The 27,128-nt window shown below is 47.9% G+C and overlaps 1 protein-coding gene across 6 annotated transcripts in view; it reads right to left on the reverse strand.

Annotated features, from left to right (window-relative positions):
* The window catches only part of ARHGAP39 (Rho GTPase activating protein 39), a 160,419-nt gene that overhangs the window by 52,434 nt on the left and 80,857 nt on the right, over window positions 1–27,128 (reverse strand). For all 6 annotated transcript variants that reach the window (XR_014175290.1, XR_014175291.1, XM_081951952.1 and 3 more), the window contains exons 3-4: window positions 26,067–26,147; window positions 5,711–7,106 (exon numbers count right to left, since the gene is read on the reverse strand). Coding sequence is in view for 4 of the 6 variants with exons in the window: in XM_081951952.1 (XP_081808078.1) it covers window positions 5,711–7,106; window positions 26,067–26,147 (1,477 nt within the window). In the remaining 2 variants the exon portion in view is untranslated. The remainder of the gene's footprint in view (window positions 1–5,710; window positions 7,107–26,066; window positions 26,148–27,128) is intronic.

Here is a 27,128-nt window from a genome sequence, read left to right on the forward strand (position 1 = left end):
AATTTATTGCCTGCAGTGATTCACTTAACAATGGAGGCAGGACAGGTCGTAAAATGGGGCAAAACTAACCCAACAAATGTCTCACTTAAGAACGGAAATTGTGGGATCAATTGTGGTCATAAGTCGCAAACCACCTGTACTATTACTGTTTGTTGGACAGCACTGAATCCACAAGTCAGCCCAAATCAGAATATAGAACATAGGCTAATAGGATTGCAAGGGACCTTGGAGGTCTTCTAGTCCAACCCCCTGCTCAAGCAGGAGACCCTAGTAACTGTGAAAGGGATCTTGGAGTCCTAGTGGACAACCATTTAAATATGAGCCAGCCGTGTGCAGCAGCTGCCAAAAAAGCCAACACAGTTCTAGGCTGCATCAACAGAGGGAGAGAATCAAGATCACGTGAAGTGTTAATACCACTTTATAATGCCTTGGTAAGGCCAGACTTGGAATACTGCATTCAGTTCTGGTCGCCACGATGTAGAAAAGATGTGGAGACTCTAGAAAGAGTGCAGAGAAGAGCAACAAAGATGATTAGGGGACTGGAGGCTAAAACATATGAAGAACGGTTGCAGGAACTGGGTAGGTCTAGTTTAATGGAAAGAAGGACCAGGGGAGACATGATAGCATTGTTCCAATATCTCAGGGGCTGCCACAAAGAAGAGGGAGTCAAGCTATTCTCCCTGAGGGTAGAACAAGAAGCAATGGGTGGAAACTAATCAAGGAGAGAAGCAACTTAGAACTGGGGAGAAACTTCCTGACAGTTAGAACAATTAATCAGTGGAACAGAAGTTGCCTCCAGAAGTTGTGAATGCCCCAACACTGGAAGTCTTTAAGAAGATGTTGGATAGCCATTTGTCTGAAACGGTATAGGGTTTCCTGCCTAGGCAGAGGGTTGGACTAGAAGATCTCCAAGGTCCCTTCCAACTCTGCTATTGTATTGTATTGTATTGTATTTCAATAAGAATGGAGATGGAAGGGACCTTGGAGGTCTTCTAGTCCAGCCCCCTGCTCAAGCAGGAGACCCTAGGCCATTTCAGACAAGTGGCTATCCAGTCTCTTCTTGAAAGCCTGCTCTTCCCCTGGTGCTATTCAGTCTTTCGTATTTTCAAAAGGCAAAAAGGTTTGAGGACTTCTTCCTCTTTTGCAATGGAGAAGAACCCTTGGATCACCTTAACAAAGAGCATCTCTTTAAAGCCCCTTCTCGAGCTCTCTTTCATTCATACACGTCTGTTCTTAAGATATAAATAGACTTCCGATCAAGCTGTGGCTGAAGAAGGCAGGTGATTTAAGTAGGGGGGGGGGGTTCTATTATAAATCTCGCTAAAGAGAAGGGGGGGGGAAAGGATTGTGGGGTTAAAATTTAAGGGCAAGAGACGTTTAGCAGTCTGAATAATATTTAACACACAAAAGGATTGATGGGTTGAAATTTGGAGGTAACATTTGGGGTGGCCGTGGTGGGCGGGAGACAGGACTCTCGGGGACACCTTTGGTGGCCAAGTGCTAAGGCAGGACTTCTCTGAGACCCTCCCTCACTCTCATTATAATCGCCTTCCTTCCCTTCCACCCACCCACCCATCCCTCTCTCCCTCATTCTTTCACATCCTTCCTTCCTTCCCTCTTCCTTCCTTCCTCACATACATATCTCCTTCCTTTCCTATACTTCCTTCCTTCCTTCCTCCCATCCATCCCTCTCTCCCTCATTCTGCCACCTATCCTTCAGTCCCTCTTCCTTCCCTCCCTCTTCCTTCTCCTTCCTTCCTTCCTCACACACATATCGCCTTCCTTCCTTCCCTCTCTCCCTCATTCTGTTACCTATCCTTCCTTCCTTCCACCCACCCACCCATTCATCCCTCTCTCACTCATTCTTTCACCTTATCCTTCCTTCCCTTCCCTTTGCCTTCCTTCCTTCCCTCTTCCTTCCTCACACACATCTCCTTCCTTCCCTATACTTCCTTCTTTCCATTCATCCATCCCTCTCTCCCTCATTCTTTCACCTTCTCCTTCCCTCCTTCCCTCTTCTTCTCCTTCCTTCCTTCCTCTTCCTTCCTTCCCTTCCTCCTTGGAAATTAACCAAGGAGAGATTCAACTTGGAAATAAGGAGGAATTTTCTGACAGTGAGAACAATTAACCAGTGGAACAGCTTTCCTCCAGAAGTTGTGGGTGCTTCATTACTGGGCTTTTTAAAAGGGACTGGGCAGCCATTTGTCTGAAATGATATATGCTTTCTTGCCTAAGCAGGGGGTTGGACTAGAAGACCTCCAAGGTCCCTTCCAACTCTGTTGTTCCATTTCTATTCTTTTTCCTTCCTTCTTCCTTCTTTCTTCTTCCTTTCCCTCTTTCCTTCTTTTTTCTTCCTTGCTCTCCTCCTCTCTTTTTCTTTTCTTTCCTCTTTCCCTTTCTCCTTTCCTGTCCCTTCTTGCATGCTCAAATGCAAAAGGGGAAACAGTTCTCCTCGAAACTCCAATGAAACTTTCTTTAATTTTCTTTCTTTAGTCCTTCGGGAGAGGGTGCGGCTAAGAAATAAATATATTATTATTATTATTATTATTATTAATTGCTTTGAAAATGTTCACTTGGCTAAACGATGGAAGGGACCGATGGAAGGGACCGGGCGATTTATTTGTTTGCCAGCGATATGTTAATGAGGTTCCTTCTGACACTTAACGGTTCCCTGGGGCTTAATTTGCATGAAAAAATGAAGTCATCAAACGTGACCAGGGGGAAACTGAGGCATGGCAAAGGATTTCGTTCCGGCTTTGATACCGGTGACCCAAATCCATGTTGCAAAGCCACACAGACAAATAGATAATGTTATATTTTCTGAACCCCCCCTGACAATTTTTTAAATCTCCATTCCAATTCAGAATAAATAATTTTCTATTGGAGGACTTCCTTGTTTTCTCTTTTATCGCTGCCGTTTCTGCGGTGGACTGGTCTAACTTTTATTCTGCAAGCATTTATTTTGCAAAGTCTTTTTTCGTAATGACGGTTTCGAGGGGGCGTGGCTGGATCGATTGTTCCATTGATTCTCACCGCTTAGGCCAGCCTGGGCACATTTGGACTCATTAGAAACAGACACCAAAAAATGGTCAGAATGCCATTTTCTATATTGTCTATATCCCAGGGGTTGAAATGTAGGGTGTTTGGTGCTCTCTGAACTTGGCGATTTTCTTACAGACGTTTCATTACCCAACTAGGTAACCTCATCAGTGCTACAATGAACTGGATGGGGGGAGGGTTGGGAGGAGGAGGACTGTGGGGTCCTTGGCGCTCTCTGAGCTTGGTGGTTTTCTTGCAGATGTTTTATTACCCAACTAGGGAACATTACCAGTGATACTTTGATCCTTCCTTCCTTCCTTCCTTCCTTCCCTTCATTCTTTCTCCTTGATGCTCTCTGAACTTGGCGGTTTTCTTGCAAGCGTTTAATTACCCAACTAAGTAACACCACCAGTGATCCTACAATCCTACGATCCTTCCTTGCTTCCTTCCTTGCTTCTCCTTGGTGCTCTCTGAACTTGACGGTTTTCTTGCAAGCGTTTCATTACCCAACTAAGTAACATCACCAAAGATCCATCCTTCCTTCCTGGTGACATCGTCAGTGTTAGAAGGGAATGGAGTTTGCAGGGAGGAGGAGAAGGAGACAAGGAAGAGGAGGAGGAGGTGGAGAAGGACTGAGGAAGAGAATTCTGGGGTAATAGGTGCTCTCTGAACATGGTGGTTTTCTTGCAGACGTTTCATTACCAAACTAGGTAACACCATCAGTGCTAGGCGGTGCAAAGCTCACTTCCCTTCTAGCACTGATGTTAACCAGAGATGAAATGCCTGCAAGAAAACAACAAAGACCCTACAAGCCTCCTCCTCCTCCCTGCAAATCCCAGTGTCTTCTAGCACTGATGATGTTACCTAGTTGGGTCATGAAATGTCTCCAAGCAACCACACTCAGATAGCACCAAAAATCCTACAGAAGAAAGAAATCTCATTTGCTTTCAAGCATTCTTTCCTTCTCTCCCTCCCCCCCCCCTCTCTCTCTCACACACACACACACACTCTCTTCCTGTCCCATGATCTGCCCTTGGGACCCGTATTTGATATCAAAAGCATCACGACCTGACTACACAAAGGGCATCTTTGCGCGACTTACATAATCCGTTATCATTTGGGCAGTAACACAAAAGTGACAAATTACATAAGTTAGGCCTTCTTATGTCACAAGGCTACGGAAGCTCAAAACGGCACAAGCTCCCCCCTCATCACAGGACCCAGTTCTGAGTTTCTGCAGCATCACAAACAAGACACAAGATCGGCAAAACCGGAGGCCCCGGGAATCGCAAAGTGTCGGGCACAACTTAATGGATCACATCATCATCATCATCACCAACGACCACAGTAATTTCGAAATAAAAGGAGAAGGGAAGCAGTGCATTTGTGAACCGAAAGAAGTAGCAATATTAGCAATAGCACTTAGACATATCTTTTAGTTTATAGCTTTTACAGCCCTCTCTAAGCGGTTTACAGAGTCAGCCTCTTGCCCCAACAATCTGGGTCCTCATTTTAGCGACCTTGGAAGGACGGAAGTCTGGGTCAACCTAGAGCCAGTCAAGATCGAACTCCTCACAGTGAGTCAGACTGCAATAGTGCATTCTAACCACTGTGCCACCACAGCCCTTCCTTCCTTCCTTCCTTCCTTCCTTCCTTCCTTCCTTCCTTCCTTCCTTCCTTCCTTCCCTCCCTCCCTCCCTCCCTCCCTCCCTCCCTCCCCACTTAGCACTAACACTCCGACTTATATACCACTTCACAGTGCTTTTACAGCCCTCTCTAAGCGGTTTACAGAGTCAGCCTCTGGCCCCCAACAATCTGGGTCCTCATTTGACCCACCTCGGAAGGACGGGAGGCTGAGTCAACCTCGAACCCGGTGAGATTTGAACTACCAAATTGCAGGCAGCCGGCAGGCAGCAGAAGGAGACTGCAGTAATGCACTCTAATGACAAGGAAAGAAGGAAGGAAGTGAGAAGGGAAGGAGGGAGAAGGAAGGAAGGAAAAAAGGAAGGAAGGAAGGAGGGAGGGAGGGAGGGAGGGAGGAAGGGAGGGAGGGAGGGAGAAGGAAGGAAATGAAAACGAAGGAAGGAAGGAGACAGACAGAAGGAAGGGCAATAGCACTTAGACTTTATATACCGCTTCGTAGGGCTTTTACAGCCCTCTCTAAGTGGTTTACAGAGTCAGCCTCTGGCCCCCAACAATCTGGGTCCTCATTTGACCCACCTCGGAAGGGCGGAAGGCTGAGTCAACCTTGAGCTGGTCAGGATCGAACTGCTGGCAGTGAGTTAGTCTGCAATACTGCCTTCTAACCACTGCGCCACCACCGCCCTTCCTTCCTTCCTTCCTTCCTTCCTTCCTTCCTTCCTTCCTTCCTTCCTTCCTTCCTTCCTTCCTTCCTTCCATTTTTCCTTCTTAGAAATAGCACTTAGATTTATATACAGCTTCACAGTGCTTTTACAGCCCTCTCTAACCAGTTTACAAGTCAGCCTTTTGGCCTCCAACAATCTGGGTACTCGTTTTAGCGACCTCGGAAGGACGGAAGGCAGAGTCAACCTTGATCGAACTCCTGACTGAGTTAGCCTGCAATACTGCATTCTAACCACTGAGCCGCCATGGCCCTGAAGTCTCAGCCCGCCTTCAATTTCCCGCTCACTCCTGGCCCTGCTCGTCTTACCTGGGACGGGTGCAAGTACGGTTCAGGCGACGCCAAATTTGTCTGCACGGACACGCTCTTCTCCAGCAGGATCTGCGGAAAGGCCAGCTTCTCAAACGGGTTGCGTTTCCAGTGCTTGTTCTCCTGCTGCGCCAGAGCCTCGTCCTCGCTGAAGGCACGCACCACCGGACCCGGCATAGGCAGCGGCACGGCCCCGTCGCTCTCGTACCCCGAGCCGTCCTTCTGGGAGTCCCAGCTGCTGCGCTGCTTCATATGGTAGTGGGCTTGCTGCGCTTCCCAAGCCAGGCGGGCCTGAGCCAGGAAGGGCTCCGCCGAAGCCCTGCAGGACTCCCCCTCCACCGACCGGGTTTCCAGACGCCCGCCCGGGGACTGGCTGCGCCTGGACAGAGGCCTGTCCTCTTGCATGCCTTCATCACGCTCACCGGAGCCGTCGGTGGACGACGTGTTGGGATCATATGAAAACGCGGGCTTCCGACTCTTCCGTTTGCGGCTGCCCGGGGAGTAACCCATGGAGGACAACGTGTTCTGCTGGCTGGAGCAGGACATGGAGTCCTCCCCCTGCGCCGGCATGACGGCCGGAGGGCTGTGTCGGAAATCTGCCCCTTCCATGCTGCTGTAATCTCCTGATTTGATCTCCAGGCGCTGGTCCCGCATCAGACAGGGGCTGTGCTGCAGCGAGTAGGAACCACCGATAGGGTTGGGGGAGTATTTATGGCGGGGGGCGCTCTTCATGGTAGGGCTGGACCCCACCTGCTCCACGTACACCAGTTGCCGCACGTACTCCTTGCCTGCTGGGCTGTAATCCAGGCTCATGAAGCGGTCCGAGCCCTTCTGTTTGGTCAGTACCAGTTGCTGGTATGGGGAGTTGGAGCCCTGTTTGGGTGACTGCAGGAATGGGTGGGGTTTTCGGATGGGGGATTTTTGGGGCGAACCCGCTTTGTAGCTCCCGCTGGCCTCGAACTGCATATCCACCGGCGGCTCATCGTAAATGGGGGCCTGGTATTCCATAGGGGGTTCCTCATACAAGGGTGGCTCGTAGGCGTAGCGTGGAGAGGAGGGCTGCGACTCGCTGGAGTGCTTACGGTGCTGGCCCTGCATCGGGGAGCAGAAGGGGTCCCCCCGGCCCACCAGCGGAGAGCAGCTGCCCACATGATCGGCCCGTTTCAGGAAGGGCGACTGCTTCCGCTCGGGGAAGAAGACCGAGTTGTCAGAGTCGGTGGCAAAAGTTTGGAGATTGGGGGACGGTTGGCCGCCCGAGGGCCTCCGCGACCGGGTGCCTGGTTGATGGTCAAGGGTGTAGCCGTTACCCTGGTGCATCAGGAAGCTGGGCTCGCGGTCTGTCACCTTGATCAGCATCCGTTCCTTGGTCCCTGTGTTCCACCGGAGAGAAGATGTCCTGAGTAGAGGAGAAAGAGAAGAATGGGGATCAGGAAGAATGACAAAGAGATGTCTCCTGGTCCACGAGCATCGTATTTTCATCAGGACTTCTCTACATCTGTAACACAAAAAGAGACTGGACAGAAAAGCATTCAACAGTAGAACCCCAAGTGACGCAGCGTGTCCATGAGGACTTCCTCCTTAGGGGAACTTTTGGAGGACTTGCCCTGCCATGATCCTAGACCAGGGGTCTCCAAACTTGGTAGCTTTTAGGATTTGTGAAGGACTTCAACTACCAGAATTCCTGGCTGTCCACAAGCTTTAAAATGGTGAAGTTTGCAGAGCTCTGAAAGGAACTACACGACGTATCACATCTTACACTACCGGTTGGTTAAAGTGTGGGTTTTATTTAATGTATATCCCGCATTGTGAATGTAGGTTTCACAGTTCCGACTAACGCATCCAAAGAAACCAGAACTTGGAGGCAAGAAGGTTCCTCAAAGTACATATTTATTGGATACATCATATCGGCACAGCTTAGTGAAAACCAACTCTAAAAGTTTCCCGCTATCATAGCATAACTAAGGAGTAAACGTTTCCCTCCCCAAGTGTCACAGGTCACATTGTCCAATCAAAGCAGTTGGCGGGCTCCTTGGTCACTCCTTTCCTCCTTCAACTGAAATCTATTGGGATAACCTTGGTTCCCATGGGAAAAGTTCTTTGTCATGTCTGTGGCACGTTCTATTCACATTCCCCCTTACACACACACACCCCATACATAGTAACTATGGAGCAGCAAAAGATGGCTTCAACCAGGTGCAATTCAGAATTGACAGTAGGTAGGAGAAAGGAATGTGGTGGCTCAGTGGCTAAGATGCTGAGCTTGTCAGTCAGAAAGGTCATCAGTTCGGCAGTTCGAATCCCTAGCACCTAGGGGTGAGCTCCCGTTACTCGCCCCAGCTTCTGCCAATCTAGCAGCTTGAAAGCATGTTAAAAAATGCAAGGAGAAAAAAAATAAGAACCACCTTTGGTGGGAAGGTAACAGTCATACTGGCCACATGACCACGGAGACGTCTTTGGACAGCGCTGGCTCTTCGGCTTTGAAACCCGAAATGAGCACCGCCCCCTAGAGTGGGGAACAACTAGCACATATGTGCGAGGGAAACCTTTCCCTTTACCTTAGGAGAAAAGCAAGCTAAGCTGGAAGGTGGAATTAAACATGTCATTAGCTTTGCACTGCCACAACGGTTCCGAATCCGGCCCCTTGTGAATTCCGTTGAACTTTATCTAGGGCAACTTAGCTTGGACCGTTAGTTAACTAGATACTTATATTAGCGGTGGCAATAATAAACTCTTCTCTGCCTTGCACCCAGCAAATGCTCCTGACAAATAACTCAAGGTGCCGAAACGTATCCTACACACCTGCTTCCTCCTGTAGAGACCTCATATCTGACTGTAGTGTTTCTCAACTGTGTGTCAACGGTCCCGTTGGCATATGCAGCAAAAGAAACTCCCAGGACATTATTTTGCCAGGACTATAACTTTACTGATAATTCCACATAGGCACCGAAGCAGCAAAGCCAGATCTGACGTTTGCGTGCGCGAAGCGGCATAGCTCAATTCTCCTTTTCTCCCCTGGGCCACCCACCGTTCATTGTCCACCAATCAATTACATTCAATTAGTTTTGGGAAACGGTCTGAGTGCCTTGAAACTTCCCCATCGTTTGACCTCGGGCACCAGGATGCTGCTGGGCGAGTCGGCTTTCTTGCATCCCACAATTCCCTCCCAAGCTTCCTTTCAAAACCTGACCACCCCATCCCCGTTTCAGTTGTATGGTTGAGAGCGGAGTGCGTAGCGAGTGTGGGCTTTCACCCCCAGAATTCCCCAGCCAGCATGCCTTACTGCAGTGACCATCCTCCCCCATTCCAATGATGCTTATGGAAACTGCTATCCAACACACCTTTGAAAGCACCAGGTTGGTCTAATACAGTTAGTTTTCGATTTACGACCATCATTGCAGAAGGCTGAGTCAACCCTGACCTGGTCAGGATCGAACTCCTGGCAGTGAGCAGTATTAGCCTGCAATACAGCATTCTAACTAGTCTAACCACTGCACCACCGCAGCTCTTTATAATCAGAAGGATGTATTTTGGGGACGCGTCCTCCTTTGGAGAGACGCGGTGGCTCAGTGGCTAAGACGCTGAGCTTGTTGATCAGAAAGGTTGGCAGTTTGGCGGTTCAAATCCCTGTATTATGAGCTCGTCCCGTGACTTGTCCCAGCTTCTGCCAACCTAGCAGTTCGAAAGCCCGTAAAAAATGCAAGTAGAAAAATAGAGACCACCTTTGGTGGGAAGGTAACAGCGTTCCGTGCTCCTTTGGCGCTTAGTCATGCCAGCCACAGGACCACAGAGACGTCTTTGGACAGCACAGGCCCTTCGGCTTTGACAAGGAGATGAGCACCGCCCCCTAGAGTCGGGAACCGCTAGCACATATGTGCGAGGGGAACCTTCTTTGAAAAAAGTTTGGAAAAAATGCAAAGAAAAGCAATTAAGATGATTAAAGGCCAGGAGACTAAAACATATGAAGAACGGTTGCAGGATTTGGGTATGGCCAGTCAGGAGAAAAGAAGGACTAGGGGTAATATAATAGCAGTGTTCCGGTATTTGAGGGGCTGCCCCAAAGAGGAGGGGGTCAAATTATTCTCCAAAGCACCTGAAGGCAGGACAAGAAACAATGGAGGGAAACTAATCAAGGAGAGAAGCAACTTAGGAGCTAAGGAGCCAAGACCTAAGGAGGAATTAAGGAGAGAAGCAACCTGGAATTAAGGAGAAATTTCCTGACAGTGAGGACAATTAGCCAGTGGAACAGCTTGCCACCAGACGTTGTAGGTGCTCCATCACTGGAGGTTTTTAAGAAGAGACTGGACGGTCACTTGTCTGAAATAGGACAGGACAGTGATGGCGATCGTTTTTGGCACCGAGGGCATGTGCAGCACCGGGTGCTGAAAAGGGAGCACTTTGCGCAGATGCTGGTGCCTTGTGTGATTTGGATTCACCTAAGTGAGGCTGTTTCCTGGGAAATCAATGCAGCTGGAGGTTAGAGATAATGTTTTCTGATGCTCCCTTCCTCCCCGGACGTCGTCCCAGCAATCTACTTCTGTGATCCTTCAAAATATGCCTGGAGTAAAATTTCTAACCCACCGAGCAGGCTGTGTCTCACCTAGTGGGATAATCGTAACTAATATAATTACCTAAGTGGGGATTCATAGCTCTGCCGGGGAGGTATTGAAAAACTGGGATTTTGCTCTAATGGAAGGTGAGTGACAGCATTTCCTCCTTCGCAACGGTAATCTCTCCCGTCTTAAAGTCTTTTGAAAAAAAGAAATCATTTAGCTTCACATTAGAGGATGGCAGGCTCTGATTGTTTCCAAACCGCGCTTCAAGAACCTCTCTTGCCCTATTTATTTTTTACTGCTCTTCCCAAATTTAAGAAGGTACAAAAAAAAAAGAAGAAGAAGAAGAAGAAGAAAGAAGAAAACGCACAGCGCAGAGTCGGCTTTTATTGTTCCACGCCGTTAATGGGTTTCCTAACCACTCAACGCTTTCATAAAAGCGCCGTCGAGAAAAAAACGAGCGGGTTCGTTCGATAAAGAACAAAAAGCAACGTACGAAGTGGCGAAAGAGAGAGAAAGGAGGGTGGGGTGGTTTTTTTTTTGCAAAGGGTAGACAATGGAACGGTTTTGGGGGGGGGGGAGATTAAATTAAAATGCCTTTTCTCTTTTCTTTTTATTTCCTGCCTCCCGTTACTTCCGGCTCATTGTTCTTTTTCTCAATTTCTCTGGGTTTTGTGTTTAAGGTTTCTTACTCCCAAAAAGAGAAAAGCCAGCAGGATGGGGATGAAGGTTCATCTTTGGGACTACAAAGCCTATATTTGCATCCGAGGTCTCCGAGGTCCTTTTTTCTTTTGGATGCTTAAGAAAGACATGTTTCTATTACAAATGAATGGCGCATGGCTTAATAGGGTATCCAAAAAGAGCATAGAATAGAAAATAGAATAGAATCGGAAATAGAATACAATAGAATGAGAAATAGAATAGAATCAGAAATAGAATAGAAAATAGAATAGAATAGAATCAGGAATAGAACAGAATAGAGAATAGAAAATACAATAGAATCAGAAATAGAATAGAATAGAATCAGAAATAGAACAGAACAGAAAATAGAATAGAATAGAAAATAGAATAGAATAGAATCAGAAATAGAATAGAATAGAAAATAGAATAGAACAGAACAGAATAGAATTAGAAATTCAGAAATAGAATCATAAATAGAACAGAATCAGAAATAGAATCATAAATAGAATAGAATAGAAAATAGAACAGAACAGAATAGAATTTGGAATGGAATGGGAACAGGAATAGCCCCGAGGTCCCTTCCAACTCTGTTATTCTACATTATGTGTTCTCCTGTGGCTTCCGTTGTAGCTTTTTGAGAAAGTCTCCTGCCATCTGTCACAAATGGTATAGGGCAGGTCTCCTGCTTGGCCGTGGTGGTGGTGGTGGACTAGATGACCTCCAAGATCCCTTCCAACTCTGTTGTTCTGCTGTTCTGAGATTTCTCCCCATCTTCCAGATTTTGAGCATCTTCCTTCGGGCATCTCCGAACGGAGCAAGGAAATGAGTAAGGGGAGGGGGGAGACCCTCCCCCTTTATGCTGGGTTCTGCCGGTGCCATCCCTCTTCCGGGCACAACTGAGTTCATTTTTTCAACTGCTGGAACGCGACTGCATATAGCCAGAGGCCCTGCCTGCCCATCTGTTCATTCCCAGGATTAATAAGTTTACCAAAATGCATCGGAAAAGCAGGCAGGAAACACCTGTTGTAATTAAAACCTGCCAGCGTGTAAACCCTTAGTCCATCGGCCACAGCAGCCATTAGGAAAGAAATTCCATCTGATTTCCTTGCAGCTGTGGCAGAGAAAGATGCTCCTTTGAGCTGGGCTCCACCTGAAATCAGCTCTTTGCAGAGGTTCTGTTTTATCCACAAACTTGTAAATTTCAGAACAGAATGACAGAGTTGGAAGGGACTTTGGAGGTCTTCTAGTCCAACCCCTGGCTCAAGCAGGAGACCCTAGACCAGGGATGGCTAAACTTTTCCGGAGCCAGCACCCAAAATGCATGCGCGAAGGTGCGCGCATGCGCCAACCCCCCCAAAATGCAATGCATGTGCCCCCCCTGTGCATGCATCCTGTCCCTTCGTGCATGCACGCCCGGGCCTCCTGACCCCACGCATGCAGCCGCACCAATACTCATGTTCCTTGCCTCCTGTGCATGTACAGGAGACGCCCAATGACCTGCTGGTCAGCAGGAGGCGCATGCACATGTGCAGTGGAGCTGAACTAGGGCCACAGTTCACATATCCACAGAGAGGGCACTGCGTGCCAGCTGTAGCATGCGTGCCATAGGTTCCCCATCATTGCCCTATACCATTTCAGACAGATGGCAGTCCAGTCTCTTCTTGAAAGCCTCCAGGGATGAAGCTCCCACAACTTCTGGTGGCAAGCTGTTCCACTGATTAATTGTTTTAACTGTCAGGCAATTTCTCCTTAGTTCTAAGTTGCTTCTCTCCTTGATTAGTTTCCACCCATTGCTTCTTGTTCTACCCTCAGGGAGAATAGTTTGACTCCCTCTTCTTTGTGGCAACCCCTGAGATATTGGAAGACTGCTATCATGTCTCCCCTAGTCCTTCTTTTCATTAAACTAGACATACCCAGTTCCTGCAACCGTTCTTCATATGTTTTAGCCTCCAGTCCCCTAATCCTCTTTGTTGCTCTTCTCTGCACTCTTTCTAGAGTCTCTACTTCTCTTTTTCATTGTGATGACCAAAATTGGATGCAAAACTGGGAAGGCTTGGAAGTATTATCTTTTTTTTCTTTTTGATCATTTGACTTTGCACTTCAAGGTTCCTCAGCTTGTTAACAGAGAGTGATAGTGAGAAGAGCATGGGTTGTTTATACAGGTGCTCTTCGGGAGCTTTATTGGCAGCTGGAGTGGAGTGAAAACAAAGCCTTGTCTTGAAACATTATAAATGAACTTGCTTTAAATTTAATAAAAAGTTTTGAATGCCAGAGTGGCAGTGTTTACAAGATGGAAGAATGGCGTAACATGAAAAAGAACATTGCAAAAGATTATGTTTGAAATTCAAAAATTATTAGAACAGAGAAAATTGAGAAAATATCGGCGATCGTAGATTGTAGAACAGTAAAATTTGATGGAAAAATTGAGGACGTTCATCAAATGAAGGAAGTGGAGGTCAGAGCTCTAAAAACTGAAGGAAAAAATAAACAAAAAGATAAGAAAATTGTTGATACTGACAGTGAACTGAGCGAGGTTGGAAATGGAAAGAGTGGAATATGGAAAGGGGAGCAAGATGGACTGGAGTGTTACCCCAGATTTCAAGGCATAGAAGAAAAGAGAGAAGAATTTATGGAACCAACGAGAGAAATCTTGTTAGAAGCACTAGTGATAACCAAAGATAAGCTGATCAAAGAAGCAGATGGAGGGTTTCAAGCTTATACAAGATATGCAATAAGCAATAAGTTGCGAAGGGAAGTCCATACAAAACTTACTAAGGAAATAAACAGAATACTAATGCCACAAATGGCAAGAGACATAAGACTGCACTATTACTGGAAAGGCACAGGTTGATGTAATGAAAGTTTATAATAAAAAATTAAGTCAAGTTTAGTTAAATTTAGAGCATTATGTAAAAAATGAAGTGATAATGGATATAGTTAAATAATTGATTGATAATGATAATAATGTATACATATGTATTGGTTTGATAAGAGGAAATTTGATATAAATTGCAAATGGTGACTACGAAAGGAGGTTTATAACTCTGTTATTAAATATAATCAATTTTTATTTAGAACATGTTATAAAGATGTAATGTTACTGGATGATATTGGGAAGAGCTAATGGAATGCCATTATGTGGTTTTGCTTTAAATCTGGAATATTTTATATAAAAGGACGTAAAAACAATTATAGTCAAATGAAGTTTGAAATATGATGATAGTAACATATATAAATATATTTGATTTAAAATATATGATTTGATATAAATTGTAGGTAATGACTGTGGAAGGGATGCACGGAAGTTATTGTAACCAATTGACACACTTTCTACAATTTGGAAGGGAAGATGGTTTTGTGTGGTTTTTTTGCGTGTTTTGTCTGTTTGTGTTTATTCAAAAATTTTAAAAAATTCTTTATCAAAAAAAAAAAAGAAGAAATTCTCCATAATTTCGGGGTAACCAGCTGGGTAGAGAGGCCCTGGGTATGATCTTATTCTCTTTTTTGTATCCTTCCACAGCCAGTGGTTGCGTGCTGCACAAACTGTCTTTCTAGGCCCGTTAGCCAAGAAAACAATTTGGTGGAGCGGTTGATAGACAGAAGCCAAGTATCTGTAAATTATCCTTTGCCCCTGGTGGTGATGCTGCCTTTGTTTTTTGTTTTTCCCCAGGTCTGCTCAATGATTTGGAAAACAAAAGAATTCTGCACTTTTTTCCTGTCTCAAGCTGGGCTCCGGTCCTCTCTTCACATCTGGGTTGCACCTAATTGCGTGCGGAAAAGAAAAAGGAGGGCGATTTTAAAGCATGGTAAACAATTTCGGGAGATGGCATGCGATCTCGGACAGGAGGGGAGCCACGGCTGCTCTGCTCGGGGAGTGCTTCAAGGCAGCCCCTCCACCCCAATGCATCAAGCTGTCATCCCAGCCTTGCCGGGTGGCCGTGTTCGTGCCGTTTTTGCTGCTGAGCTCCTCTGCCAAAGAACACGGAGTTGGATTTAGCGCCGATGACTAATGTCTTTTTGTGCAAACGGAACCCAAACGCGACTCTGTTTCTGTGTCTGTCTTTCTGGAGAACACGGATGTATAAATTGTATGTAAGGCTGGGTGTTGTTTTTTTCTTTAACTTGTCCACAAAGGGAAAAGTCAGAGTTTTAATAATGAAATTGGAAGGGACCTTGGAGGTCTTCTAGTCCAACCCCCTGCTCATGCAGGACTCCTTATGCCATTGGAGAAAAGTGGTTGTCCAGTCTCTTTTTAAAAAACTCCAGGGATGGAGCACCCACAACTTCTGGAGGCAAGCAGTTCCACTGGTTAAAAGAATTACAGGAGAATATTTGGAAGGGACTTTGGAGGTCTTCTAGTCCACCCACCTGCCCAAGCAGGAGACCCTAAACCATTTCCGACAGATGGAAGTCCACTCTCTTCTTGAAAGCCTCCAGTGATGAAGCTCCCACGACTTCCAAAGGCAACTTCTGTTCCATGGGTTGATTGTTTTCACCGTTAGAAAATTTCTCATTTCCAGGTTAAATCTCTCATTGATCAGTTTCCATCCATTATTCCTTGTCTGGACCTCAGGTGCTTTGGAGAAGAGCTTGCCCCTTTCTCCTCTCTGTGGCAACCCCATAAATATTGGAAGGCTGCTCTCCTGTCTCCCCTGGTCCTTCTCTTCCCTAGACTAGCCATGCCCGGTTCCTTTCAACTGCTCTTCATATCTTTGAGCTTCCAGTCCCCTCATCATCTTGGTTGCTCTTCTCTGCCCTCTTTCTGGAGTCTCAACATATTTTTTAGAGTGCGGAGAGCAAAACTGCATGCAGTACTCCAGGTGTGGTCTTACTAAGGTGTTATAGCGTGGTATTAATACCTCCCTTGATCTTGAGTGTGTGTTTCCCTCTGTTAATGCAACTTAGGATTGCATTATAAATAAAAGCAAGGTGTCATCTGATTCTTAGCTGGATGGGAGACAGTGAGGACAGTATTTAAAAAAGTGACTTGACAATCAGTATTTATAATACCGTGTTTCTCCGAAAATACGGCAGGGTCTTATTTTCTTTTTACCTACAAAATATGGCTTGGGCTTTATTATGGGGGGAGGGCTTATTGTTTTGGGGGTCGCCGGGCGGCTGCTCTCTTTCGAGGGGGCTCCCAAAGAGCCAGGAACAGCCTCAGGGGGGAACAGCTGGTTGCGCTGTCACAGCAGCGCAACAAAACAGCCATGAAGCGACCACGCTCACGAGCAGTCACCCGGCAAACCCCCTTTGCAGCCGGGCACAGTGCCATTCACTGACCTAGGGGTATCGCCAAGCCGCGTGAACGCCTGTTCGCCGCCGCCTGGCTCCCGTGGCTTGGCGCCTTCCAAATGCCAGTGAATGGCGCTCTGCATGGCTGGAGGGGGGGTTGCGCAAGCGGCTGTTCCGCTCTCGCTCATCCGCCTCCCAGCCTCAGGATGCATGGCCCAGCTCTCATTACGGAGCCAGGGGACCTCCGCTGCTGCCGCCGCCATCCCAGCCTGGCTTTTTCTGCGGCTTCCAACCCGAGTCTTTTGGCAGTGGCTGCTCTGGGCGCACGCTCTATGGTTGTACGTTCTGCAGGCATACTCCTCATACTCCTGGCTCTATAATGAGAGCTGGGCCATGCATCCTGAGGCTGGGAGGCGGGTGAGCGAGAGCGGAACAGCCGCTCGCGCAACAGCCGCTCGCGCAACCTCCCCCCTCTCCAGCCGTGCAGAGCGCCATTCATTGGCATTTGGAAGGCGCCAAGCCACGGGAGCCGGGCAGCAGCAAACAGGTGCTCACGCGGCTTGGCAATACCCCTAGGTCAGTGAATGGCGCTGTGCCCGGCTGGAAAGGGAGTTTGCCGGGTGGCTGCTCGTGAGCGTGGTCGCTTCATGGCTGTTTTGTTGCGGTGCTGTGACAGCGCAACACAGCCGTTCCCCCCTGAGGCTGTGCCCGGCTCTTTGGGAGCCCCCTCGCAAGAGAGCAGCCGTCCGACAACCCCCTTCTTCAGCTGGGCACAGCGCTGCTCACCAACCTATCAGTATCCCGAAGGCGCCAAGCAACGCGATCACCTTTGCCTCCCCCCAGGTTCCCGCGGCTTGGCACCTTCGGGATACTGATAGGTTGGTGAGCAGCACTCTGGGGGGGTTGTCCAGGGGGCTTATATGCGGGGGGGGCTTATATTTTTGCCCACCAGAAAAATGTGGCATGGCTGTATTATGAGGACAAGTCGTATTTTCGGGGAAACAGTAGTTCTGGCGTCCCAGGATTCTGTGATCGCCATCTGTGATCTTGCCAACCAGCTTCCAATGAGCAAAGTCCAGGGAAAGCAGGATTCGCTTAATGACCACTGGGTTCACTTAACAACATTGGTGATTCGCTTAATGAGCCCAGTTTTTTTTTTAAAGGATTTTAAAAGCAAACGCATTTAATGCGCACCTCACTTAGTGATGGAAGTAGCTGTCCCGATTGTGCTCGCAAATGCTTCATCACTTAGCAGCAGAATTTCTAGTCTCAATTTTGGTCACAAGTTCAGAACTGTCTGTAGTTGCCGTGAAAACGATGCCCTCTTTCCAGAATTGAAGTTTGCTTTAAAGAAGGCCTTTCATTTACATTTCCTGTGCTTCCAACTTAATTATAGTCAGTGTGATTTCTCCCCAGACTGATCTGTAATTAATTCTCTCCTTCTGTCTCATTAAACAGGAAGTTTGGGAGGTCTGTGCAAACTACGCCCCAACGTTTCTTGAGGCTGGAAGCTTAAATTATGCATTTCGGGTTTAGCCCAAAGGTGTTTTTTCAAAAGGTAATTGAACTTTCTCTGTTTTTTTTTTTCTTTGAAGACCCTTCACTTCTCATCCAAGAAGCTTCTTCAGTTAGAACTGAAGAATGCACAGGTACAGGATAGGTGATACCTGGCTCAATAGTAGTAACTATGAAAGGGATCTTGGAGTTCTAGTGGACAACCATTTAAATATGAGCCAGCCGTGTGCAGCAGCTGCCCAAAAAGCCAACACAGTTCTAGGCTGCATCAACAGAGGGATAGAATCAAGATCACGTGAAGGGTTAATACCACTTTATAATGCCTTGGTAAGGCCACACTTGGAATACGGCATTCAGTTTTGGTCACCACGATGTAGAAAAGATGTGGAGACTCTAGAAAGAGTGCAGAGAAGAGCAACAAAGATGATTAGGGGACTGGAGGCTAAAACACATGAAGAACAGTTGCAGGAACTGGGTATGTCTAGTTTAATAGAAAGAAGGACTAGGGGAGACATGATAGCATTGTTCCAATATCTCAGAGGTTGCCACAAAGAAGAGGGAGTCAAACTATTCTCTAAGGCACCTGAGGGTAGAACAAGAAGCAATGGGTGGAAACTAATCAAGGAGAGAAGCAACCTAGAACTAAGGAGAAATTGCCTGATAGCGAGGACAATTAACCATTCTCCAAAGCACCAGAAGGCAGCATAGGTGGTACCTTGCTCAATAGTAGTAACTGTGAGAGAGATCTTGGAGTCCTAGTGGACAACCATTTAAATGTGAGCCAGCCATGTGCAGCAGCTGCCAAAAAGCCAACACAGTTCTAGGCTGTATCAACAGAGGGAGAGAATCAAGATCACGTCAATGGTTAATACTACTTTATAATGCCTTGGTAAGGCCACACTTGGAATACTGCATCCAGTTTTGGTCGCCATGATGTAGAAAAGATGTGGAGACTCTGGAAAGAGTGCACAGAAGAGCAATAAAGATGATTAGGAGACTGGAGGCTAAAACATATGAAGAATGGTTGCATTGTGGCGACCAAAACTGAATGCAGTACAGGTAGTCCTCTACTTTACAACAGTTCATTTAGTGACCGTTCAAAGGTCCAACGGCACTGAGGGAGAAAGTGACTTATGACCGTTTTTCACACTTACGACCATTTCAGCATTCCCGTGGTCAGGTGATCAAAATCCAGATACTTGGCAACTGACTCATATTTATGATGGTCGCAGTGTCCCGGGGGTGGGTGGGGGTGTTCAACGTGATCCTCTTTTGCGACCTCCTAACCAGCAAAATCAACAGGGAAACCAGATAAGTGTTCTTAATTTCACAACTGCAGTGATTCACTTAACACAGGGGTGTCCAAACTTGGGAACTTTAAGACTTGTGGACTTCAACTCCCAGAATTCCCCAGCCGGGGAATTCTGGGAGTTGAAGTCCACAAGTCTTAAAGTTCCCAAGTTTGGACACCCCTGACTTAACACCTTTCGCAAGAAAAGTCATAGAACGGGGCAAAAGTCACTGAACCAGTTTCTCACTTAGCAACCTCAAATCTGGGCTCAACTGTGGTCGTACGTCGAGGACTACCTGTGTTCCAACGGTGGTCTTATGACCTACCAATAGTCCTTGATTTACAAGAACAATTGGGACTAGAATTCCCAAGCGAACGGTGCTTGATTGTACAATCCTTTTTGGGACGTGGTCGTTAACTGAGCCACTGCCATTGTTAAGTGAATCACACAGTTGTTAACCAAATCCAGCTTCTTCCATTCATTTGGCTTGTCGGAAGCTACCTGGAGGGGTTGCAAGTGGCCGTTAGATGACCTAGGTGGGTGCTTCATCATTGGAGATTTTCAAGAAGAGATTGGACAGTTATTTATCCGGAATGATGTAGGCCAGGGTCTCCTGCTTGACCCAAAAGTGCTTTTTTTCAAGAAGCAACTGGACTTTCTGGTTTTTCTTTGAAGAGGTTTCGCTTCTCATCCCAGAAGCTTCTTCCGCTCTGGAGAATCTCATTATCTTGCAGAGCGGAAGAAGCTTCTTGGAGGAGAAGCGAAGCGTCTTCAAAGGAAAACCTGAAAGTCCAGTTGCCTCTGGAAAAAGAACCTGTTGTGACCCTAACACTCCAGCAGCCGAATCACAGGAAGAGGAGGAGGAGGCGTGGGAGTCAGGGTCAGCATCAAGGCAACCGGAGAGCTCCGAGGGGGAAGAGGGAATGGAGCTGGCAAAGGGGGGGGGAGGGCGGCAGCGGACCCTGGGCGTCAGCCCTCAGATGGAGAGTCAACAACTCCCAGGTCTGGAGGTGGCTGATGAGGAAGAGGAGGAACAGCTGGGTCGTATGCCTGACACGAGGTGCACAGAAGGCAGAGGAGAGGAGAGCAGTGGAAATCTATGGGCTGATCCTTGGGACGAAAGAGACACCGCTGCTAACGAAACCCCACCCTAGAGGTTTTGTCGTGTTTGGGGAGCTGGGTCAGAAAAGCCCTTTTGGGGACAACCACAACCTGGATGACGGAGCATCTCCATAGACGCCTCCTGCTTGAGCAGGGAGTTGGACTAGATGACCTCCAAGGTCCCTTCCCACCTAGGATTCTACCTTCAATGCTTACCTGCCCCTCCTCCTCCTCCTCTGCTCTACAATCGAGCAAAGGACCATCTCCAAGATTTTGAAGGTCACAGCCGCCAAAGCTTATAGATCAACACGGTGACCTTTTGCCATTGTGTTTTCTATCCCGGTTCCAATCATTTCTTAACATTTATTTAACGCGCCTCTCCTTCGCGGCTCAGAGCACCGGGATGATGGGTTGCGCCGTCTCCCCACCCCCACCCCGAAAGGACAAACGCTAACGTTTCTCGTGCAGCCAAACTCTTTAAATCCGCAATCAGTGAGACACCAAAAGCAGCCAACTCTGTGTAGAAAACGAGGCACAAGCAGGAAACCAGATTTTAATAGCCACAAGGGCTGGGGTGTCAAACTGAAGGCAGGCGGGCAGGATTCGGCCCACGGGCCGGATCCAGCACCTGGGATACTTAAATCTGGCCTGCGGAGCCAGCCGGAAATAGCAAAGGACGGCCCGTGCATGCCTCTGGCAGCCGAAACAGGGCATAGAGGGATGTACACACACACCCCGCGCCCCGTTTTCAGCCTGGATGGCCTCTTGCAGCACCTTGTCAGCCAAAATGGGGCGTGGAGAGGGGGGGGGGCGTTCCCGGTTTTGGCCAGCACGGTGCTGCAGGAGGCTGTCCAGACCGGAAAATGAGGCACGGGAGGCTGTATGCGGGCAAACACACACACACACACACACCTGTGCTGCGTTTTGGCTGGGAGGGTGCTGCAGGAGGCATCCGTTCCGTCTCCTTCCCTCCCAACCCCCTGTCCCCCCTTGGGTGCGGAGAACTACAATCCTTATCCGGCCCTAGAAGAAATCCAGTTTGACACCCCTGCACGAAGGCGTGCAGCTTTCTCTCGGGTTTTGGAGACGTCGTTCTAAAAAGAAAGAAATGAAATGAAATTCTCCCGCAAGACAGAAAGAGGATTTGTCTTGCGCACATCTAGGAAATAAAGAACTGCAATGGTGTCCCATTTCCTCCGTCGCCTACAGAAGTGGTAATTTGGGGACTTCAATTCCCAGAATTCCCCAGCCAGCGCATGCGCTGGCTGGGGAATTCTGGGAGTTGAAGTCCACAAGTCTTAAACTTTGCCAAGTTCGGAGACCCCTGCTCTAGAGAGGGTAAGAAGGGAGGGATTCCAGGTTGCTTCTCTCCTTGGTTAGTTTCCATCCGTTGTTTCTTGTCCTGCCTTCTGGTGCTTTGGAAAATAAATTGACCCTCCTCTTCTTTGGGGCAGCCCCTCAAATACTGGAATGCTGCTATCATGTCACCCCTATGTCAGCCCTCAGGCTGCCATCCAGGGGGACCCTGCCCATCACCATGCCCACCATATAACGCTGCCACGTTGGTGTTGCCTCTCTGATGTCGATTGAGCCTGTAGCTGCATGTAACTCTTCTACCCGGGTGCAACTGCCTCCTCTGATGTAACTCTTTGCTCCGATGCGGCTAACCAGGAAAGAGGCTATGATGACACTGAGTGGGGTTGTGGCTGGAGGTGTGGGTCATGGTGATTGGTGATGGTGGGTGGGTGTCATCTGGGTGGAGTTGTGGGTGGAGCTTCGTGGGGTAATGGTATATATATGGGTGATGGTGTTAACTTGGTTAGAACTGACTTTGATTTGATTACCTTTGTATCATTGTCATTTAGTCCGGCTACCCAAGGCAGTGGAGTAGCTCCAATCACCCTCTTCATCTTCAGTCACCCTCCTTTCTCTCCACCAGATCCACCTAGTACGGCCCGGAAAACCATGAGGAAAATGCCGGAGAAATCTCGGGGCATTCAGCAAGCTGCTACTGAAAACTCCACAATGGGGGTTGATGACTCTCGAGATCCAGCATATGCAAATCCTCCGATGAAGAGGGCGAAAATGACCCTATGGTGAGTAGGCCAATGAAACCCTTCTGGGTGCCTGTTACGCCTCACAAACCGAATCTCTGTTTGTATGCAACGTGAACGCCGGAACGTGACACCCTGCTTATCTTAGCCAAATCCTGCAACTGTTCGTCTCATATGTTTTAGTCTCCGGGCCTTTCATCGCCTCAGTTGCTCTTCAGTGAAAGAAGGCCGGAGTAGTGATGGGATTCAGGCGGTTCGGGATGGTTCAGGCGAAATGGTTGTTAAATTGTTGGTTGGCCCCCGCTCCTTTCCGCTCCACCCCCTCCAGGAGTCCCCACATGCCCCGTTTTGGCTGCCACGTAAGTGCAGGGAGGCCTACTACACCCAAAATGGAGTGGGGGGGAGGGGGGTACAGGGTGGCCCTCCCCCGTGGCCCATTTTTGCTCCCAGGAGGCTGCAAGGCGGCCAACTAGGTCCAAACTGAAGCATGGGAGGGATTTCGACACACACACACACACACACACACACACACACACACGGCCCATGTTTACTGCCAGGAGGCTGCAGGGTGGCCTACTGGGACCAAAACGAAGCACGGGGGGGTTGTGACACCCCCCCCCCCCCGCAGCCCATTTTTGCTCCCAGGGAGATGCGGGAGGCCGAGTGCTGCCTGTTACCCCGCCTGGCCACGCCCAGCATGGCCACATCTACCAGACGGTCATTAGGGCAGAGAACCGGTTGTTAAATTGTTTGACTCCCACCACTGGACCAGAGGCAAAACCGAAGGGCTTCCTGGGGGAAAGGCCTTGGCTCCCCGTCCTGCCCTCCGTCTCCGAGGCGAGATTAAGTGGACAAGCCAGGCAGCCAATAAATTAGCTTGTTTACTTGGGCCAACCCTGCCTGGAACCGAATTAAGAGGCTTTAAAAAAAATATCCACCTTCAGGAAAATGTTTACGTCTGATAGAGAAGAGCCTGCCCAGCTGACGAGAAGGACGGGAGTCCACCACCATCGTCATCTGTTGCACACCCCATTTCTGGGTCCGGTCTCCTTCATGTCAGCCGAGCCCCTCCGAGAAAGCAAGAAAGGGGGAAAAAGAAACGAGGGCAGAAAATGCCTCTCCCCCCCAGCCAGCTCGCCGCTTCCTTTTAAAGAGAGGCAATAATGAGAAAAGAGAGCAAATATTGACCGTTGGTGGCTGGCTGGCTCCGGAGCAAACAGCTGGGTGCAATTCGGGAAGGACAAGATTATGGAGAGCCAGGAGGCAGCCTGGCAGCCTTCTGTTTGAGATGCAGGTTTTTTATCACCCCACGAAACGAGCTCGCAATAATCAACGGCTTGTATGGGATACTTTCTTCCTCACTCTTGAGTGCCCCAGGCAATCTCAAAGAAGCTGCCAACTCAACCATTTTTTTTAAAAGGGCAACATCTGGCCCATCGGAGAGGGATGGTTCGGAGCAGTGGTGAAATTCAAATTTTTCAATGGTTCTGTGGGCGTGGCTTGGTGGGCGTGGCAGGGGAAGGATACTGCAAAATCCCCATTCCCTCCCCACTTTGGGGCCAGCCAGAGGTGGCATTGGCCGGTTCTCCGAACTATTCAAAATGTCCACTACGGGTTCTCCAGATCCGGTCAGAACTTGCTGAGTTTCATCCCTGGTTCGGAGGTTCTTTGAGTTGAGTTCCTAGCCCTACCACCAAGATTAACATGAGTCTAACAGCCAAGATGCAAACAACGGTCCAAGCAAGAGAACGACAAACAGCCCAATCGAGAGGCCATCAAGACCACGCCCACCAACATGGATGGGGACAGCCACTGTACAGGAGATAACCTTATTACACCGGCCCATATTGAGAATGAAATTCTGCTACTGACTTTCAAAAGAAAGTATGTATCTACCTAGACACATAAATAACACACATATATAATATCTGTCTATCTGTCTGTCTGTCTGTCTGTCTCTATCTATCTCTCTATCTATCTCTCTATCTATATCTATCTATCCATCCATCCATCTATCCATCTATCCATCCATCATCCATTATCTATCTATCCTATCTCTCTCTCTGTATCTATCTATCTATCTATCTATCTATCTATCTATCTATCTATCATCTATCTATCTATCTATCTATCTATCTATCTATCTATCATCTATCTATCTATATATATTTTCAATATATATATTTTTGCAATGGTCATTAAGTGTTAAGCAAATCCCTTGCCCTCCACCAGGGGTATTTTTTTTGCCAGAAAGTGGAAGTAAACCCCGGACAAAAAAGTGCCATAAGTTGTAGTCACGTAATTGTGGGACCCTACAAACTGGTAAACCAGTTGTCCACTGCCCAAAATATGATCATGTGACTGCAACCGGTTTTGGGTGTGCGGTCATTGTAACTTCAAAAATGGGTTTTTAAGTAGCTTTTGGGGTGGAGGTTTGGTACACCTTCAAATGGTTATTAAATGAATGTTTGTAAATCAAGGATTATCTGTAGTTTACAGACATCCTGCCATCAGCCTCCTTCCATTTCTACCATTAATCTCCCCTGAGGTTGCAACACTTCTATTACTATTACTATTACTACCGTGTTTCCCCCCCAAAATAAGACAGGGTCTTATTTTCTTTTGACCCCTGAAATAAGTGCTTGGCTTTATTTTCGGGGAGGTCTTGTTATTTTTGGGGTGCAGGAGGCGGCGAGCGTGGTCACCTCACGGCTGCTGCTGTGTTGCAATATTTTAGGGGAGGGCTTATTTACAGGGGGGGATTTTAGCGCATGTGCTCAAAAGCCCGATTGGACTTATTATCTGGGGAGGTCTTATTTTCAGGGAAACACAGTACTACTACTACTACTACTACTTCTACTACAAAACCCATTTTCACCTGTTCATGTTCAAAACCCTTAAGCTGTCTTTCTTTAAGATCTTTGGATTACAATTCCCAGAATTCCTCAGCCAGTTAGGACTTCTAGCAGACGTGCGTTACTACCAGTTCAGCCCAACTGTTAGTAACTTGACAGTCTGGGTTTCTGGAACTGGCAGCGACCCAGACTAGCCATACCGCCAAACCAGTTCTCTCGGAGGCGCCATCGGCGGCGCCATCTTGTTTTTGCCTTGTGCGCATGCGCAGAACATTTTTTCTTGCACTGTGCATGCCCCCCCCCGCACGTCTGAGCAAATCAGCAGTAGCGGCAGCTGGAACCCACCCCAGAGGTGTAGCCCACATATCTTCTTGGACAGGGAATTCTGGGAGTTGAAGTCCTCGCTTCTTCAAACATGCTGGTTTGGAATTCTAGGAGTTCAAATCCACACATTTGACAGCATGCTGCCTGGGGAATTCTGGGACTTGAAGTCCTCACTTCTTCAAGCATGCTGCCTGGGGAATTCTGGGACTTGAAGTCCTCACTTCTTCAAGCATGCTGCCTGGGGAATTCTAAAAGTTGAAATCTACAGACTTTAAAGCACGCTGCCTGGGGAATTCTGGGAGCTGAAGTCTATGCATTTGAAAGCACGCTGCCTGGGGAATTCTGGGAGCTGAAGTCTATGCATTTGAAAGCACACTGCCTGGGGAATTCTGGGAGCTGAAGTCTATGCATTTGAAAGCACGCTGCCTGGGGAATTCTGGGAGCTGAAGTCTATGCATTTGAAAGCACGCTGCCTGGGGAATTCTGGGAGTATCAGTCCACCCATCTTCAAGATATGCTGGCTGGAGAATTCTGAAAGTTGAAACCTACACACTTTCAAGCCTGCCCTGCCTGGGGAATTCTGGGAACTGAAGTCTATGTGTTTGAAAGCCTGCCGCCTAGGGAATTCTGGGAGTTGAAGTTCTCACTTCTTCAAGCCTGCTGGATGGGGGAATTCTGGGAACTTGAAGCCCACCCATCTTCAAGCGGCCAAGGGTTGAGAAAGAGTACTCTTATAGGAGGCTGCTCACCGGTAGTGAAGGCGTTGTCCATCGGAGCCGTAGTCGCGGTAGAGCTCGTATTCTTTCTCAAAAACTCCAGGCGGCGAAGAGCTGCGGACGAGAGTCGAGAAAAACCAAAGATTAAAGCAAGAACGAAGGTCTGCCTGGGGATTTCATGCACGCAGCCTAAAAATGCTAAGTTGGTACAACAATTCAATCAGGGCAAGATTCAGCAGTCCGTCTGCATTTCAAAGACAAAGGCCCCTCTTTAGGAGACTACAAAGACCATATTTTGGACAGAGAGGACCACTGGTTTGGAAGAGGGGTTCAAGAGGCCGTCTATGTCCAAACTGAACAGTCCTCTCTGACCGGAGGGGGAGGGATACGACATCGTCTATCTCCAGTTTACAACATGGTCCTTTTAGCAGTTCCAAAAAGGCTCCACGCCCTTTTGCACATTACTCTGAAGAAATAGGCAAACCTCCAAGTGGCCTCAATGACCCTCTAAAAGGATGCAAATGACCAACTGTCTGCAAGGAGTACAAATCCATTCATTCCCCACCATCCAGTCAGAGGTGAAGAAGCTTCTTGGAAGAGAAGCAAAATGTCTTCAAAGAAAAACCTGACACAGCCCATGACCCGAGGACACAGTTAAACCTCCAAGTGGCCTCAATGACCCTCTCAAAGGATGCAAATGACCAACTGTCTGCAAGGAGTACAAATCCATTCATTCCCCACCATCCAGTCAGAGCTGAAGAAGCTTCTTGGATGAGAAGCGAAATGTCTTCAAAGAAAAACCTGACACAGCCCATGACCCGAGGACACAGTTAAACCTCCAAGTGGCCTCAATGACCCTCTCAAAGGATGCAAATGACCAACTGTCTGCAAGGAGTACAAATCCATTCATTCCCCACCATCCAGTCAGAGCTGAAGAAGCTTCTTGGATGAGAAGCGAAATGTCTTCAAAGAAAAACCTGACACAGCCCATGACCCGAGGACACAGTTAAACCTCCAAGTGGCCTCAATGACCCTCTCAAAGGATGCAAATGACCAACTGTCTGCAAGGAGTACAAATCCATTCATTCCCCACCA

The sequence above is a fragment of the Natrix helvetica genome (assembly GCF_964273705.1).
Source record: "Natrix helvetica genome assembly, chromosome: 4".
NCBI classification, from domain to species: domain Eukaryota; kingdom Metazoa; phylum Chordata; class Lepidosauria; order Squamata; family Natricidae; genus Natrix; species Natrix helvetica.